Source organism: Epargyreus clarus, unplaced genomic scaffold (assembly GCF_041222505.1).
Source record: "Epargyreus clarus isolate Ecla_fem2 unplaced genomic scaffold, WU_Ecla_fem_2.2 ptg000035l, whole genome shotgun sequence".
In the NCBI taxonomy this organism is placed as follows: Eukaryota; Metazoa; Arthropoda; class Insecta; order Lepidoptera; family Hesperiidae; genus Epargyreus; species Epargyreus clarus.
The window spans coordinates 5915905-5936487 of NW_027332240.1; the positions used below are offsets into that span (position 1 = coordinate 5915905).

General features: G+C 35.9%; 1 protein-coding gene across 1 annotated transcript in view; it reads left to right on the forward strand.

Moving 5' to 3' along the window:
- Positions 1-20583, forward strand: part of Fak (protein tyrosine kinase 2 Fak) — an 88173-nt gene that overhangs the window by 17131 nt on the left and 50459 nt on the right. Inside the window, exon 2 of the mRNA XM_073092329.1 lies at positions 12467-13146. Within this exon, the coding sequence (XP_072948430.1) occupies positions 12668-13146 (479 nt within the window). The 5' untranslated portion in view covers positions 12467-12667. The remainder of the gene's footprint in view (positions 1-12466; positions 13147-20583) is intronic.

Below are 20583 nucleotides of genomic sequence, written 5' to 3' on the forward strand. Positions count from 1 at the left end.
ACCTAACCTAAAACCTACTTTAGCTTACCTAAAACGCTACTTGACGAAGTAATAGGTTAATACAGGTATTAACCTTTTTTTTACTGTATTTGTTGAAAATAATTACCGGAACTAACCTAAAACCTACTTTACCTTACCTAAAACGCTACTTGACGAAGTAATAGGTTAATACAGGTATTAACCTTTTTTTACTGTATTTGTTGAAAAGAATTACCGGACCTAACCTAAAACCTACTTTACCTTACCTAAAACGCTACTTGACGAAGTAATAGGTTAATACATGGCAATATAAATGCATCAAGTTTTGACTAATTTTATGTATATTCAATTAAAAATGTCAAAAAAATATACAAGAAATTTTGTTATATTAAATTATACGTAATTTTTTTATATTACATATGAAAATTTAATATAAGAAAATTACGCAATAAACTGATGTAAAGATGACAATATTACAGATATCCCTTTGAGTAAAAAATATTCATGCCGATACGAACGAAGGTATGACTTATGTTCCTAACAGACTTATATCAGGAAACAAACTCAACACCAAAGATGACATGCCAATCCACAAATATCACAGATGGCGGAATACTAAACTCAGATAGCCTTCGTATCTTTGGCATCAAAATCGCCAATTACATGTCGGAATTTGTCGTTGAAACAAAAACTTCAAATACAAATTTGAAATTAAAATCAACTAACGTATCTTGCCAAGCGCTAGGGATGTGAGAACGAGTGAAAAAAAACGCATAATAATATTCGATTTTTATTTTTACAAAATAAATCGATTTATAAAAGATCGTTTGTTATAGAAAAGATCGGTTATTATCGATTTTTAAAACTGAATTTATCTAGCGAAAATAAAAGTCGTTAGTACTCCTCGTCGTACACGAAAAATTGACACTTGCTGGAAGTCGCGTTCGGCGCGTTTTCGACCGCTCACCTGGAACGATCGATTTTTAAAAAATATTCGATTGTTATTACTCTTCAATAATCGATTATTTTTCACATCCCTACCAAGCGGTTGAATACAGGAGCCGTTGACGCGTCGAGACGGACAGACAATATCTTTATTTAGGCACCACAGAGATGCAAAACAATGCTGGGAATGGTGATAGGGTTGACAACTTTTTTAGAAGTTATTTAAAATTATACTCCTTTTGGGGCATTTGTGAAAAATGATGAGTGATTTTTTAAAAAACCGTCAGATAAAACCGACACCATATAATAAATGTTACAACTGTTACAAGATTTGGAGGAAAAAATCTATACAAGTATACGATATGATAGGAAAAGTTTCAATTCGATGTGATACGATACAATACACTTAAAACGTTATGTTACGTAGGTACAGTTACAATCATCTTCATCTGTTCTAGTCGTCTAACCGGGCATAGAACCTGAAAACCAAAGCGCGGAATCCCGGTATGATATTTTTAACCGACTTCTCTAAGAAGAGAGGTTATCGATTCGTCACGTATATATTTTTTTACTTCATACGATGGTTATCTAAAAACAGTTGGCAACCCTAAATAAACTTTCAACGAACAAAACGGTGATTGTTATTCAAATTGCATTGCCTACTAAAATTAAATAAACAATGCCTTTGTTTTTGCATCGTTTTTCTTTACACGACTGTACTCAATGAAATTAGGGGTTGGTCTTGCAATACTATTTGTACTTTTCCATAGAAGAAGTAACCGCAGAATATAATACTCGTAATGAATAGAATAGACTCCTAGTTATACCTACTATCTATTGATTATTAGTATTGGCTATAAAACTATTTTTTTTGTTGACGAGGGGGAAACCTTCAAAAGGTATCCAGTGTCGTGGGAGCGACACGGGCTTATGTAGGATTTTTAAAGCTCTGAACGTGTTGCCCCATCAGGCTCCGCCCAGGCGAGCCCAGGCGCTCGCCACACCGTCTGGTGTTTACGAAGGTATGCGACCACACATACCGCCATCCTTCCCGGGGTCTCTTGCTGGACGGTTCGAGCTCCCACTCTTGCCGCCCGCAACCCCGGCCCCTTTTTAGTCGCCTCCTGCGACAGGCAGAGGATACCGTAGCGCTATTCTGATCCCGGTACTACAAGGACAGGCTACACGCCTCCTAATGAGTAGAATAGACTTCTAGTTACCTACCTCTCATTAATTATTTGTATTGGCGGAAAGGTGGTAGAACAAGCTTTGGACAGGGAAGATACCAACCCCACAACTATATCTAGCGCGTTCTGTGTGTGATGAATGGGTAGGATGCCGACTCAGATAGAAAAGGACCGCTTAAAAATATAGCCATATAATTGCCACAATTAGACGAATCCTAAATCACCCCATTAATTAATATCTGTCAAGCCGTTTGAGCGGTAGAGCATGTTAAAGAATGGTACATACTACATACAACGTGCAAAATGTGGAATGAACTTCTTCCTGAGGTATTCCCTCAGGACTATGACATGGGGCTCTTCAAGAGGGATGCAAAAAGAACTCTCCTTCAAAGCCGGCGATGCATTGGCGACTCCTCTGGTGTTGCAAATGTCCATAGGCGGCGGTGACTGCTTTCCATCAGGTAGCCCGTCTGCCTTATCGTTAGGTTAAATATAAAAAAAAAATACATAAATACTATTGAACAACATTACCCTCCGCAGTCCGGTACACCATAAAACAGACAGACAAAATAATTTTATTTAAATGTACACAAGTAAATAATATTTATTCAGATGACGATCATTTGAATAATACCTTAACATTTTAAGCCTTGACAAACAAAACATTGATTGTTATTCAAATTGCATTCAACGACAATTTTAATAAAAAACAAAGGCTTTGTTTTTTTTTGTTTGTCTGGAGGGGACTCTATTCAAGATGAGAGACTTTTTGTATGAAATGTTTGTATGAAATAGCAAACAAGCATGCAGTCCATCTGATGGTGGCTTCTACCGTGGACAACTAGTCAATCTCTAATTGGATTTTTAGTACCGAGATTTAAAACGGTCCACTTTTTTTTCGTTGACTGTGTTTGACCTCCCTCAGCACCGAGGACCGCCCATTGTGCCTTCCCATTAGTCCGCTAGAGTTACCCTTAAACAATTAGTTGTAATAGCTAGTTTACGTATATCATCCTTAGCACACCCTTTAAGGCAGCGCTGTTGTAAGGTAACATACGAGAGACATAAGAGATACTTATTCGAGGCTTTCCAACTTAGTTCTCAGGGATAGCAACCCATCTGTTACCAAACTCAAATCTGTGGACGCAGTTCCCATTTGCCATCAAGTTTACTGCATACTCGTTAGCTAATGCAATATTATAAAAAAAAAAAACTTAACCGTTCTTACGTTTTTGCGACTAAAACCTCACAAGTACTCTAAACTTTTAAACTATTTCCTTAATACTTCACTAAAGGCAAATTCGAGAACGTTAATATGAACGTACCCTTACAATGCGACCCTTTACCTCCGGCTGGTTTTAAATAAATTTCCCACGACATAATTCAAAATGTGAATATGAATAAGGCAGTGGCAGGCTTTTAAGAATTTTTCGTTCTGTACCGGATTTTAGTTTAGTTTATTTCTTTTATATTAAGAACGGACCGCGTATGGCGCTTTATGTAGTGATTTTGATGTAGTGTAATGCGCTCGTTATTTGTGTGCGTGCATTGCGCGTGTATGTATGCATTTTGGGTTGCCTTCTTTCTATGAATGTGAGTTCTATATTTTTGTTTGTTCATTAAGTGGCCTACTTAGTAAACGAGTGGCCACTGTTACCAACTGTTGGTAACCTGCCACTGCCACCCATAAACTTATGTAAACCTAGGTGTAGTAAGGTGAGACATATTTTCCCGAGACGTTCCAGCTTAGTCCTCAGGGGTTGCGGCAGATCTGTGGCCTAACTCAGGTAGGAATCTAATCTTATATGGAGGTGATTACAGATGCGTCGCTACTCCCGAGGGACTACTTTGGAATGCCTTGCGTTACGTGTCTGTGTACTCAATAGAGCTCAAAGGCGAGCATAAGGCAGAAATAAGCCACATACGAGTATGCAAATATGTAACATAAGTTGTGTAGTTTTGATTGCAAAACTCGTCGATCCACCGCTGGGCAGCTAAGAACTTGCTAGTTTAAACTTTACATATTATCATGTAAATGACATTGATGGATACACGAACTTTACAAGCGTGTTGCAACGATATTATGCATTAATTACGAGAGATAAATACAGCTACAGTTATATTATGAAGTTGGCTATTGAAGAAATAGGAAGGTTATGAGGCTTATGATGAATACTCGGTATATTTTGATTATTAATAAAAAAAGTTTTACTTAAACGTCGTAAAAGCAATGGCGATGAAACCTATATTAATAAAAATTACATAATAAAACTGTTTTAATAAAGTACGATTTACCTTTGAATTAAATATTAATTTTATATAATAATTAAATATAACATAAGGTTTATATTGAGATTAGATATCAGTCAATGTGATATTTATTCTTACTGAATTTCAATGTAAAACCAAAAAATATACAATCAAATAGTTTTCAACGCACTCCAAAATAATAGCATTTATTATTATAAAGCAAATATATAGTTTTTTTTTTTGGTAAAGATAAAAATAAATAAAATAAATGAAGAAGATATTATACGAGGCGTTCCAACTTAGTCCATCTATCTTTAAGGGCTCGAGGTTTGTGGTAAAGGAGACACGTCAGCACAAAAAAGTAAATTTACGTCACATAATCCTAGAAACGAAAAAGATACATAATATACATATTTCGATTTGAATATATTTCATCTATCAAATTTCAAAGGTAAAAGCCATTTCGAGTCGGCCATCAAATTCAGACAAACGGTGAATACGAAACTTATTCCGTATTATATTCTGACATTCCTCGTGTAACGCCCTCAGGTGGTACTGGCGCCTTGCCAGACGGATTTGCAATATTTTGTATCTGTACCGTATTTCGCTTTTAAGAGCTAATTCTTGATATGTTTAATGTTTTGGCTTTATTGGTGTTATTATAGGTAATATTACAACCTATTCATCCTTTATGAAATCTTTTGCCAACCTCAATAAGGAATGTTTTTTTTTATAATATAAGAGTAGCAGACGAGCATGCAGTCCACCTGATGGTAAGTAGCTACTGCCGCCCATGGACATCTGTAATCAACCCCAGATAGGATTAGATATTCCTACCTGAGGTCGGCCACAGAGGCGCCGCTACCCCTGACGACTAAGCTGGAACGCCTCGGAAAAGTCTGTCTCCCTTACCACACCCTTCAAACCGGAACACAGCAGCGCCTAGCACTGCTGTTATTAGGCAGAATTAGGTGTGGCGGTGGTGCCGCCGGAGTCGAACCGCAAAGGGTTCTACCACCTTCGAAATTATTGGAGTTAATTTTAATATGCACATTTAGGAAAACTGAAAGGTGTGTGACTGGCATTTAAACCACTGACCTCCCAATAGTAATGCGGAGTTCCTAACCACTCTTCTATCATTGTTCGACTGTTCTGAAGCAGACACGTGTCTTCTCTCAAATCGAGAATTAAGCCACCCATGATGTGTTATATAATAGTGTCATTAAACATGCGGGAGACAATTTTTTTATCGACTGAATAACAGTCAGGCATGCTGGTTTCCTCAAGTGGTAATTAGTTATAATTTATTACGTATATGACTTCGAAAAGATAAATTTCAAAACCTTGCCATTTTAAGTTTGATACGAACTTGACTTCCGTCGTGAAAGGCTAAAATTCGTATCACTGTTGTTATTGCTCTGTTACTGTTTATATTATTACTTTTTATATACGGATCCTAAGGAATCGCCTTATAGGAATTATGTATGTATTTTAAATATTTACTAATTCCATGCTTGGTCAGTTTATTTTCAAAATTTGGGACAGTTCGATATTATAAGTTTTGCTTTACGATAAAAGTTAAGCATTTTGTTGAATAAAATTTGTCTGGATTTGGTACAGTTCGATTATTGTGCTTTAATATTTTCGATGATTGGTAATATCTGTGTTGGTAATATTTTTAAGATCCACGTTTGCCGGTAACGAAAAAGATAACATCGAAAATTCTTTTGTGAAAAATAGGACACGAATTAGAAGTTTTTAACACCAATGCTTAGAGTTCATCATCTTCGGATTCGGATCTCCTGTAAGACTCAGTAGCGTTTACGGAATAATATCTACAGTATCTTCATAATTATAAATTAGTTGACTTTAAAAACATTTCTTTTACATCTTGATGATTTTTAGGGTTCCCTATGATAAAACAAAAAGATAAACGTTACTGGGTATGGGTAATATCACACTGTATCACATATATTTCGCGAGTTCATAATATTAGAGTACAGTCAGCTCCAGCAGTTCGGTGTTGCGTATGATCGATGTGCGCCATCCGTCACATTTCGCGCCATTCGTCACGGGTATACGCCATATTGCGTATTGTACGCGTGTGAGTAGCTTCATGCGTTTTATTGAAACGCGTAGCAATCGAAAGCATTTTTCTTCCTTGACACGTTTTTGATTATTGATAGGTTTTATTGTATTCACGCTTCCTGCAAAGGATACAAGATAACACTGAAAATTTTATGGTGAAATAGATAAAGATTAAAAACAGGAAATGTATTAGAAGGAGTTTTTGACAGCATTGCTTAAAATTCATCATCTTTGAATTCAGATCTCTTATTAAACAATTAGGGTTTAGGAAATAGTACCTTATACCACGTTCATCATTTCTAATTTAGTAGACTTTAAAAACATTTTTTTTTGATTCTTGATGATTTTTAGAATTCCGTACGATAATATAAAAAAATAAGGCCATTGTGTACGGGTACACGCCATATTGCGTATTGTACGCGTGTGAGTAGCTTCATGCGTTTTATTGAAACGCGGAGAGATTGAAAACATTTTTGTGATTTGACACGTTTTTGGATTATTGGTAGGGTTTTTTGAATTCATTTTTGCCGCTAACGAAAAAGATTGAACTCGATAGTAAAAAAATGTTGTTAAAAAGATAAAGAAGAAAAGTATGAAATCAAAATTAAGGAATTTTCAACACCAATGGGTTAAGTTCATCATCTCCAACATAAATCTATTTCTATCCCATCGCTAGATTCAGGTCTCCTATCTGAAAAAGGGTAAAGGTTTTATCAATTCCGAATTAGTAGACTTTGAAAATTTTGAAATGCATTCTTGATGAATTCTTGTCAATTTGTTATACGAACATGTAAGTTTCCGATCCGATGTTTTCCTTTACCGTTAACAAACAAAGCAAGCGATCGTTAACTTATTTTATGTATATATCTTATTAGTTTTTGCCCGCGGCTTCGCACGCATTTAAAAGAAAATAATATGACATTCTGACATATAACAGTGGCGCCATCTGACGAAAATTAGTCGTACCAACTCTGAAACATTCGTGGGCTCATGGACAACAACTTTGCTAAAGATCATCACTTGATCAAATGCATAGTTTACGATTCAATCCTTACTAATATCGATTAAAATAATCGGTTTTTTGGTCCAAATGATCGATTCTCCGATTAATCGATCTTAGATCGCCATCCCTAGTTCCCGTGAGATTTCCGGGATAAAAACTATCCTATGTCCTTTCTCGGGTCTTAGACTATATTTGTACAAAATTTCATTAAAATCGGTTCATTGGTTTAGGCGTGAAGAAGAGACAACGAGACAGACAGACAGACAGACAGAGTTACTTTTGGATTTATAATATTAGTAAGGATAAGGATAAAAATCTGAAATTTGTCATGAGCTTGGGATTCACTAGGCTATTATTAGATGACTTTGTTAACGTGGCTAGCTTAAGAACAGTTTCAAACCACTAGGCTAACACCACTCGCCATTATGTTGAAAGTGGCTACATTCATACAATGTTTAATATCATGTCACCTGCAAGCCGTTCCTCCATTATGTCCGATACGATGTCCAATTTCTATTGAGTGACACGAGCGATACGATACATTTACGGCTACATTGTGTACCAAGTTGACAACAAGTCTGTCAGTGGCAACTGGAACACTTCACGTGAATATCGCCTTTATGTGCACGTAATTAGGGCGAAAATCGCGTGAAAGTGACACGTGAACGGAATGATGATACACCCACTGTATGCTATCTTCCGGCCATTGTGTCCCCGCGGAACCGAACGCCTTATACGTATGAGAAAATGCGTTAATAGAATTCTCTGTACTCGATATTATCGAATATTGTCTTTCTTAGCTTGTATGCAACCAGGACTATACTCTACCATTTTATAAGATTAGTATAGGAGTAAGTAAGTAAGTAAGTAGTTACTGCCGCCCATGGACATCTCTATATAGAACAGGCTCTATCTGAAGTGGATCACAAATGCGTTGCCAGTTTGAAGACTAAGATTATACAAATGTGGAAAATGTGGAATGAGCTTCCTCCTGAAGTATTCCCTGAGCTCTATGACATGGGGCACTTCAAGAGGGGTGCAAAAAGAGTTCTCCTCCGAAGCCGGCCATGCATTAGCGATTCCTCTCGTGTTGCAAATGTCCATAGGCGACGGTGACTGCTTTCCACCAGGTAGCCCTTATGGTCCCTTATAGCCTGCCTTATAGTCAGGTGTAAATTAAAAAAATATATATAAGTCGATCTTATATATAAGTCAGCAGGCATCTAAACCCTTCCACCGAAACGCAGAACTGCTTCACGCTAGAAATGACGCTTCGGTGGTAATCACTTATTGAACCATATTAGCTTTACCCTTGGCATGCTATTTGATGGGTTTTTTGAAATCTATTAAATCTCAAACAGGATTAAAGTCCTACCTGAGATTTTGCATTGAACTCTAACAAAACTAAGTTGAAACGCTTCACCATAGTATCGCATCTTTCTGACATTTGGTATAAGGTGAACTACATTTTTTTCTACCGACCTAATATAATCATAAAAAAAAATATATTCTAACCGAATCTAAAAATAGAACCGACTCAGGCATAATTCTGAGGATGACTGCGCATCGAAAAAGGACATCGAATTATTGTGGGCCGGCCCAATCTCAGGAAACAATAATTATGTAGGTATGTGCGTAGATGTAATACACGATTGAGTCACAATTCGCGAAATTATTGCGAAGTTATGCAGAATATTGTACACCTCTCTTCCTGAGTATGGAAATCAATTTGTATATTTATTTGTATTGAAAGTGGTGGAACAATTCGCGGTGTAAGAGTCAGATGAACGTATCTACATTTTGTCAATTTTACAGGAGAGCAAAAATAGTGTGAAAATTCGCCACTTCAAACTTTACCAGATCATTAATAGAGATAATATACAGTAGTTGAAATAAACATATTGAATATAGCTTTACGTCGTTTTGCCATTTCATAAAATACTACATTGTGGGCTGTTTTGTGAAAAAGAAACCAATTTTTGATTTTTTGTACATACGTTCATCTGACTCTTACACCGCGAATTCGTGTGATAGTAAACGCACCACTGTCATACTTACTTCTGTCTTATAACAACAGTGATAAGCGCTGCTGTGTTCTGGTTTGAAGGGTGTGGTAAGGGGGATAATTTAACGAAGCGTCCCATCTTATTCTTTAGGGATGCCAACGCATCTGCGCTGACGTCAAGTAGGATTCTAATTCTATCTCGGGTTGATTACAGATGTCTAAGGTCGGTAATACCATGCATTGCATGCTGCTTTGCTAATTGTATATTATGAAATATTTAAATAAAAATATTTAAATCTTATATATAAAATTCTCGTGTCACAATGTTACTTACCGTACTCCTCCGAAACGGCTTTACCGATTTTCACCAAATTTTATATGCATATTCAGTAGGTCTGAGAATCGGCTACTATCTATTTTTATACCCCTAAGTGATAAGGGTTGTTCACCCTTAACATTTATTTATTTATATGGCAACACAACGTTTGCCGGGTCAGCTAGTAAGTTTATATCTTTTCAGTTTAAAATTCAGTAGCGAAATTTGACCCACACATTACGTGTGTGCGAGTCAAATATCTTGCTAACATGGCAAGATAAATAAAAGGTTGTAAGCAACATAGTCTATACTAATATTATAAAGAGGAAAACTTTGTTTGTTTGTTTGATTGTAATGAATAGGCTCAAAAACTACTGGACCGATTTTAAAAATTCTTACACCATTCGAAAGCTACATTATCCACGAGTAACATAGGCTATATTTTATATGAAATATATTTGATAAATAGATTTTGAGGCGCTACAAAGTTTGCCGGGTCAGCTAGTTTCATGTACATTCGTATCATGTACGTACATTATGTATAACTACATACACACGCATCAATATATATGTGTGCGAATACCCACATAGAATCCCATCGTCAACAATAAGTACTTAGCTGTGTTTTTCAATAATTTCGCTATTTAACCAGCATCAACGTACACAGACCGGATAGGCGTCCTGTCACACCGTCCACATCCTGCGACGCAGCCAGCATGCAACGGTGTGAATACAACCTATATTTCATGTCAATAGCAATTTTATGTCTATCCATCGCTATTGATAGCAACCAGATAGCCATTGTAAGATGAGATGTCGTAAATATATCTACGGCCATAGATATGATTTATCGCTAGCTGTCTTTGTAAAACAATTTGTATCGTAAAACGTGAGATTTTGAAGTTTTTGTCGTAAAATTCCTTTAGATTTTTATTTGCCATTTATGTACTATAAATATTTAATTGCATAAGCAGAAATAAATATTAATTTAAGGAAACGCTAAGAGAATGCTGAGTATTGGAGAGATTTTGTAAAAATGATAGTGTCACGATGTGGAATTACCAAATTGTATTAAAAGTGTTGACGTAAGAGAATCTCCTTATAATTAATTAAATATTTATCTCATTCTTAAGTATTAATCCATTTACATAACCAATAGATAAGTACGTACGCTTTCACAGAATCACAAGTTGTTATTGATACGCAGGGCCGGATTTGGTTTAACTCTTGCGGGGGCCCCTAATCATTTCCGAATAAATATAGTTCAAAAAACTAAAAAACACGTTTTTATGATAAAATCAACTAAAAAGTAGAAAAGTATTCTATCTCATTCTTTCATATATGCAGGGTAAGATAAGGATGTATGTTGATCTCTTTCTACTGAAAAACGGAGTTACAGACAAACATACAAGTGAAGCTATATAAAGCGTGTAATAAAAGGAAGATTTTTCCGCCAAGTCTTCAAAAAATATAACTAACAAAAAAAAATTATTTTAACTAAGAATATAGTAATTACTTAAGTGCAAGTAAAAAATCGAAACAATACTGTTTGTTAAAAAATACCTTAAAAGTTTCTGACCACCGACATTTGGATATTTTTGTTTATTGTGAGGGGGCCCTCTCTTATGGAGGGCCCCTTGCAGTAGCGCCACCTGCCCTACCAACCTGTTGATGCCGATTCCAATACTTAAAGCAGGTTGCACTTTCAACATTCGAACAATTGGTAATTTCAGCTACAGTATAAATGCCAATTAATGTGCATAGTTAAGTGCAGGTAAAAACGCGAAAAATATTATTTGGGTAAAAAATCCTGAAAATTGCTGAGGCCTCGAAATCTCTCTATTGTATGGGCCCCTCTCTTATGAAGCGCTCCTTGCAGTAGCCTTACCAAATCCGGCCCGGTTGATACCGGTTCCAATAATTAAAGCAGGTGCCACTTTCAACACGGGAACAAGTGATAATAGTCAGCTGCAGTGCAACTGTCAATTAATGCAGAGATTACGTCACGAGATGGTCAATTTCAAATACCAGTTGTAACATGCTCTATAATTAGGTATAGCTCAGAAAAAGTTGTCCCAACAACTACATAGTGATGTAAAGTGTGTACTTGAAAAGATATAAATAGACAACTATCTTTACTTAAAATAAGAATGTAAATGTTGATAGGGGAAAATATTGTCTTTAAAAAACTAAAGCAGTAGATATAGATTTGGGCAATAAAGTTAAGGAAGTAAACATATTTGTATTTTTACGTAGAATCACGCATTGTATCCTTGTATTGTGCCATAGACACACACAAAAACGAGTATACAAGTATAAGCATACAAGTATATCCAAAAACCGCTGTTTTTGTTCATGATTTATATTTCTAACAGGAATCGAACTCAGTGCGTTCTCAGAAAACGTCTGATTAACATTATCAACATTGTCCCACGCGGCTGCCCAAGTAGCAAATATCATATCAATATTCAAAGTATTTATTATCATGATTTATTCAGTACCGTATAATTTAAATTGTCCGATAGCAATATTTCCATGATACGTAAACGGATCAACGTCTCCTATTACGTATCTACTATCATTTGATTCATGCATTTTATCATTCGGTCCTTATCGACTATTCGTAGTAGGTGTTACGCATGATTGATTACTCGGTGGGGGTTTTGCTATGCACGTATCGTTGTCTTGTGCAGTGAATGAATTGCTTTCGGATGTAGTGGACGTCGCGAGGATTATTTAAATAACTTGTGACGAACGTAGCTAAACATCGACGCGAACCAACGTTAGTCAAATTAAAGTGAGTTAGTTAACAATCCGGCACTGGTAACTCAATTTAAAGCTGTTGATTAGTGTCATCGATAAAGTCGTAGTGATTGAATTAAATGCGAATTTGAATGCCAATCGGTAAAGTGAAGTGCTCGACGAAAATGGTTATGGATTCCGCGCAGCACAACGGGCGATTCTGGCCTCTCTCGCCTCGTTTGTGGCGCCGGAGCAACGAGTACTCTAAAGTCGTGTTCGAGCCGAGAAGACCACCGACATCGCCGATCGAGATCAGGAAACACAGAATCGATTTAACGCCCGACTTGCTTCGATCGAGAAGCTTCATCCAAGACAGGTTGGACCACTTAGATTTGGAGGAAGGAAAAATCATAGAAGATTTCGATTGTAAATACAATGAAAAGAACAGATGGAGTGTGGATTCGAAAAAACCGCCCATTAAAGAAACGAAAAAGCCTGAAGAGGTAGTTCGGTTGAGGTCCAAAAAGAACAGGCAACCGAGACCGAACAGCCTACAGCTCCTGCTCTGCCCTTCAAACTCCGGTCACTACAGTAGTAATACTTGGAGGTATACACGCGTTCGATCAAAAAGGTGAGTTATTTTAAGCATTTCCTTTCTTCGTACTTGCAATTTCACTTTCTTATCTCATTTTCCAATTTACTGAGAGGTGATAAGTGTCTATCGCGAGAACAGATTTATAAGTGACTGTAAGATATTTGATTTATTCCCCCGACATTAATGTAAATATAATGGTAAAATTATCTCCAATTGATTTCCAAGAATTGACATTTGCAAGTGAAAGTTTAATGTTTCCATAATTATTTCTATATTACCCTATATACTCAAATGATTTATCGATACCATCCATTATTAATAATCGATCTATCCAATGTCTTACAAAAGTTCGAAATTTGGAATGTGTATTATGAAAAAAATGTCGAATGTCGATCTTTGTTACACATTGGAAAGATTGTTTATTAATTGGGCGGCTTATCTCGATCCATTGGCTTATTGCATCAAGCAACTTGTAAGCATTGCAAAATTATTTCCTTTGTAGGTGGTAAGATAAAATTGATGGCAACTCTCGCAATATTCCGTGTCGTATTCGTCTCATTTGTTTGGTGTCATTACAATTATTAATCCACACTTTCCCTAAACGGAAGTTGTGGAACGCTGTGGGCGGTGCGTGGGTGTTGATCTTGACGACACCCCAGCCGTCAGTGTTGGTTCATCGGTTGTATGTTGCAATACCGATATCTGCCTAGTATTTCTATGTTCTATAATTGTTTAAAGTATCTAAGCCTATATGCCTATAGCCTAAATGAACACTGCCGCCCAGCGACATCTGTAACCAACTCCATATAAAACTAGGATTTAACCAAAACCTGATCAGAGATGCGTTGCCATTCCTGAGGACTAAAATAATATAAAACGACCCTTATATGTAAGCATCCCCATTCTTGCATGGCTGCTTCACGACAGAAATAGGTGTAGCGATAGTACCTATTTTCCCAACGGAATCATATTACTCCCACCAATCTTTCAATGATAAATTGACCACCAAGTAACAGCTCGTTTTCTTCTTCATAATAAATATTTTTTACTCTGAATTAAAACTCTTTACTCTTAAACTCTTTGTCATTAAAAAAAATCTAGGTTTTAGTTCGATTAGCAATAAAAGCGTGTTTTTTAGTTTTTTTAAACTATTATTTATTTTTATTTTTTTAGTCTGTGACAAACTCATAAATTGGGGAATTAATTAATCTAATAAGGATAACGGGAAACTGTTATCAAATGATTGCATTGTCATCGATCCTTGATACGTGTGCAAAGTTTCAAATTAATCAGAGTTGTGGAAGTTGGTGAAAACTATGCTCAAAGATTCCGTTACATACATATATACATACATAGATACAAGCCAAGCAAATATAAATATAGTTCAAAAAACTAAAAAACACGCTTTTATGATAAAATCAAATAAAAAGAAGAAAATAATTTTCAATCTAGGAATCAATTAAGGAACAGTAAATTGTATAATTGTGTAAAAAGCGTGGAGTGCTCCACTTATCAATTTTCGAAAAGCACCCCACACTTTTTCACAATTATGCAATTTACTGTTCCTTAATTGATATCCATCTATATAAAATATTGACATCGGATTTTGATAATTTTTCAAAATTTTGAATTAAACTGAACGTTCAAAGTGGAAATCGGGTTCAAAGATTCCGTTACTCTGTTACGTACATACATACATACATACATACATACATACATACTTACATACATACATACATACATACAACCCAAGCAAATAAAAGCGTGTTAAAAACACCTTGACACGGAATCAATGGATCTGTTGCAACCAGATTATGTGTGATTTGATCCACTTTTTATGGCTTCCGTATTCGCCATAAACTCCGAATTAGGAAGGACGTGAATGTCATAAATGATATTTATGTCGTCCGCATCGAAATGTTAGAATATTTGTATATCCGTGGGTTCGTGCTCTTTTTTGAAATATTTTTACGATATTTTACTTTTGGATAAATATTTTTGAATAGTATGTTTTTATATTTTTACCCAACAGTGAAGGGTTTTTAAGCAGTCGAGTTTTTTTATTTTTGTAATAATTGGCTAGATTTTTAAAGAACATTTGTCAGATATAATTTGTGTTTATTTAATCCACGCGAAGGAAAGAAGGAATAAGGGCTTTAACATACGAGCGAGCACCCGCAATAGTGCTAAAATGGTAAAGACAATTATTGTTGGCAGTCACTACCTGTCGTCAACAATCGATGAAAAAACACAACCGCAAAACAGCAATCGCTGACGACGGTCGACAGCATGGGATGCGTGCAGGCGCTCGTGTATTACCTACTGTCGCTCGTGTGTTACGGCCCTATGTGTGTTTGTACTGCTATTTGAAGGTTAATAGACCCGCATTATTAACCGTAGCAAACGCATTCCGTCTCAGTTGTCAAGGTAGTGTACTTGACGAGTCTTTCTCTGAGGTGTTTACTGGCACTTTCACTTATATCTTTTAATCGATTTTATTGTTAAAATAAATTATTTATTCATTATTATACGTTAGTAAATATGTTTACTTTAATAACATGTCCATGTCCAATATTGCCCATGTCTAAAAAGCCTATTTATAATATCTATTAACTGTGTATACTGCCTTATATCAAGGAATACCAAAGTATAAAAATATCAATTTATATAAGAGGTATTAAATGCGAGCAGTCTCATGTATCACATCACTCCTTATAGAATCCTACTACTATTTCAATTTAAATAACTGACATTACTTATAGATAGTGAGGCCCACAGGCGATGATTGCTTAGGGCATCAAGTAGTCCTAAGCCAGTACTGACAATTAACAAAACTTACAGGGTTCCTACGTCATGATCACCAACCAAAACCTACTTTCTCTCCAATTCCTGAACCGGTCTCTCCCCATTGATCTCCCGTATAACTGTCGCTTACAAATTTGGCCAACACTAGTTTTTGGTGACCATTTACGACCGACCACTCGGGGCCACTGAACGTAATTAACCTCGTATTAATTATTTATTCGACGCCCATTCCATCTGTCCGTTATTATTTATGCAATGAATCACACGTTCAGCATTCTCAGTGCGTTTCGGGACTAGTTGTGGTGACGCGTGGCCCAGTCTGACATATTTTTATATACTTAGAAGTGCGCATAAGGCCCGTGTCAGACATAGCACAAACATTTGAACACATATTTGAACACAGTGAAGCACAAGTATTTGTTCAAACATAACATGGGTCACAGGTTTCGCGCAGGCACACCGTACGTGGGTGAGCCTGCGTGTGTGTGTGTCTATGGCCCGTGCCGGACATAAACAAATATTTGAACAAAGACTTTGCTCACACATTTGAACACTTATTTGTTTTAAATTTTCAACCTGTCAGTCATGGTCTCCTAGCAACTGGACTTTGCGCATGTGCAGCAGGCTCCGCACATATTTGAAATTTAAACGTTTTGATGTGCAATGGCGAAGTGCAAATATTTGAAGCAAGCTTTGAACAAATACTCAAATACTGTCAAATGCTTCATTGTGTTTAAATGTTTATGCTATGTCACGGGGCACGGGCCTATGCCAATCACAGGGCTGCCTAGTGTGGAGTTATGACTATACTCATAAAATCATGAACCGTCATAAAATTTAGACATAATGACATATGAAACTAATGTGAATTGTTGAATATATTTGTCCGTTTGGATTTCAATTTGGATATCATTAATCACGCCTTGTGGAACCGCAAGTCATTTTGACAGGTGGAATGAGGACTATTATTGTATTTGGTGTCTACTGCGGTTTTGTTTGTGGGATTGGTTATCGATTAACGTACGTTATTCATACTCAAACTATCCACATTATGCACACAATTACTCAAATCCACACCTAAGATCGCTTGACTATTTCTAATAGGTATTTGAAGAACCCGTGGTTGGACTCCGTCTTCACTATCGCCACACCTATTTCTGCCTCGTATCAGCAGCATTCAGCGCTGCTGTGTTCTGGTTTGAAGGGTGTGGTAAGGGAGACAGACTTTTCCGAGGCGTTCCAGCTTAGTCCTCAGGGGTAGCGGCGCACTTGTGGCTAACCTCAGGTAGGAATATTTAATCTTATCTTGGGTTGATTACGGATGTCCATGGGCAGCAGTAGCCACTTACTATTATCTAATAATAAGTGGCTATATAATAGACGAGCATGCAGTCCAGATGGACTGCATGCTACCATATTATTAAAATTAAACTGCTACTCCTATAAATTTAAAAAAAATATCAAAGATCTTTAGACTATACCTAATAGGTATCCAGAAAATATGATCATATTTTCAAATTTCAATGTTTTGTAGGTAAAAATTGGATGGGTAACGGGCCATTATCAGTTTATCGCGGTTTTTGCAATATTTGGATTTGATTATAAGGTTTTGGAACGGAACAGGAAAGAATGTGACTTTTGTCATCGTGCGTAATAGCTTTTGAGAAAGATTCATCATATGACACATGTTTTATTAAACCCAATTTGTAATACTCAAAATTTTTTGTACATTTCTTGTGCAATAGTTATTTTTGTGCAATAGTTACAGTTTGTTAGTTTAATTCACGATAGGATTAGTGACGTCACTCGAAATTCATGGCGGATGCTCCAAAATGGTGGACCAATTAATTGATGCACCCCCATTCTATTGGTATTAAATTAAACGGTTTTCTGAGCATGTTACAAAAACGCTATTTTTCGAAACCCTTTATTAATATGAATTTCTTATAAATCTTCATAATAAAAATCCATGACTACACAAGAAAAATGTGATCATAGCTCGTATTACTTTCACGCAAACTGACAGACACTAGGACAGATTACCCTATTACGGGCCATTCCGTTCAAAACGCAATATATGGTCACCTTACCTATTTGTATAGGTGTCTACATATTTGAATGGGTTTAACTGTTTACCGTCTGTTGTGTCTAAGGATGAGTTCTAGCGACTGAGTGCTGACAACTATTGATTGGTGCGTGTGGGTGGTTAGATAGAGAACTGTTTGTGTTGCTACCTTGATTGAATAACAAAACGACGGATTATATTACTAGTATGTTCGGTATATATGTGTGTATATTTTTCTTATGTGATTCATTGTGTAGTGTAGCGGTTTTGTAGAGATTGTTAATCTTTATCAGTTTTGTTTCTTGATTATAATATAATTTTTTATAACACAATTATTTTCAGAAGAAAAAAAAAGTTTGTTAAAATATGAAAATGGAAAATGGTTGTATGTTTAAGTTTAAATATATGTTCTTTGGCTGTTTGTTTTATGAAATAGTTTTACGATTAGGGTACCTATAAGATGAAAAAATGACATAAACTTCTTTAATTAACAGTTTCAACGGTTTAAAGAGGAAAGAAGATTTTCAAATTAAACAAATTATCAATATTATATAACTGAAATCGTCATAGCTACACATGGAAATGTAAATACTCAGATACTCAGACCCTATAAATAATAATTAAAATGTCTTAATCGGAATCAAACCCGGTACCTTAAGCATGATTTCCAGAAAAGCAATCATTAAATAGAACAGGTGATGAATAAACAAATCGATTAATTGAAACAGATGGGTAATAAATATTCAAATATATTCATTTCGTTTTCCTATGAGGTAAATCGTCCTGTGAACTTCACCATAAGAACTGTATCTATTTATCATGTCATCTTAAATGTAATTATGTTAATTAAGTTCTGAGAATACACGTATAAGGATAACAGCTAGTTGTTCAGGGGATAATCTATCTCGGCTTTCATTTACGTCATTACAAACTATTTCTGTCCCACTGCTGGGCACGAGTCTCCTCTCAGTGTAAGAGGTTCGCGCCATAGTCCACTGCGCTGGCCAAGTGCGAATTAATAGACTCCACATACCTTTTTTAAAAAAGTTTTTAAAGACTCAGCTATGCATCTGTTCTCTATGTTTTTCTTTACCGTTTATTCAAGTGATAATTTCTAATTCTCATTCAAAAATGAAAGGTTTGTGTCTGGGATACGAACCTTGGACTTCTCGATCTCGGTATTTCCTATTCATTAAAATTGACGTTACGTGGATTACAATATTAGAGTTGCAGACGACCGTCCAGTCCATCTGATGGTAAGAGGCTATTAGGCCGCCCATAGTAATCTGTATTTAACAGATAGGATCACATATTCCTACCCGAACGAGATATCGATCTTATAAATAATGGTCACCTCTAAAAAAAGATGATTTCATGATAAATCCAATCAAAATGAATTAAATTAAAATGATTTCGACTTCATTAAAATTTTCAATGAGAACAAATTTTATGTTCCATTTCATCGTCTTAAGAATCAATAAATTACGCGGAATCCAAGGCAATAAATCATTATGAATCTTGGATTCATTCAATTTCTGGAGTGGTCTATTTTTAGTTCTCACTTCATAGCACTGGCCAGATGTCCTCAACCTTTGGTCTTTGAGTAACAAACAAGCTCCTATCTATGTTTCCTGGTTTTCATAATATTATTGTTAATTATTGTTAATATTCAGTAGGTACGAGTATGATTAATACAATTTATGTACGCATTTTCCTGGGATTTGTAATTTTAGACAGCTAAACCTATTATAGAATAATTAATTTATTGAAAAAAAAAGATTTCTTTTTTTACTTTCTGTCTATTTCTATAATTGCCTGTCAATCAAATACTTTGTAATAAGTATTTTGTAAGTTAAATTAAAATCAACAATCTTGAGTCATTTGATAGATTTGATGTTAACTAGAGAATTATAATAAAACTAAAAACTGACTGCTTAAAATTATAGACTATATGACACGCACAATTTAAACGGATCTAACGACACCTCATATCGTCACTGGAAAGGCTAAAAATCTAACACGAAAAGAGGGCCCCTTACTTATTACACTTTTAGCCTTTCCAATGACAATATATTAAAACCACCGTCACCGTCAAGCCATTTGGACCATAGGTGTGCGAGCCATATACATACATTCATACGCTTCAAAAATTACCCTTCTCAATCGGGGAAAAATACCTTGTAGGTATGATTTTGTTGGATGCAGTGTCGCAGTTTGAGTACCACTGACATAGACCGTAATCAACTGTCTGCGAAGCCCGTAAAATGCGTCAATTTGATGATCGGCGACACGCGATGAATATTCATTGGTCTCGGTTCCATTGGCGAGTCGCTCGGGTTCGGATCGAGTCGCCGATTATCACCGTCATCAACATCGTCAATAATTGAACGTTGTTGCATGTTGAGAACCACTGTAAAGTTTAAAATTTAAATGATTGACTTTGCTGGGTTTTTTAAATGTTTGGAGTTGTCTGCTAGTGACTATTCTTCCTAAGTTTTATCGTCATTATAAACCCATTTCTGTGCCACTGACGAATATGGGTCTTTTCTCAGGGTGAGGAGAGTTTCGTTCACACTTTTTCAAGTGCAGATTGGTAAACTTCA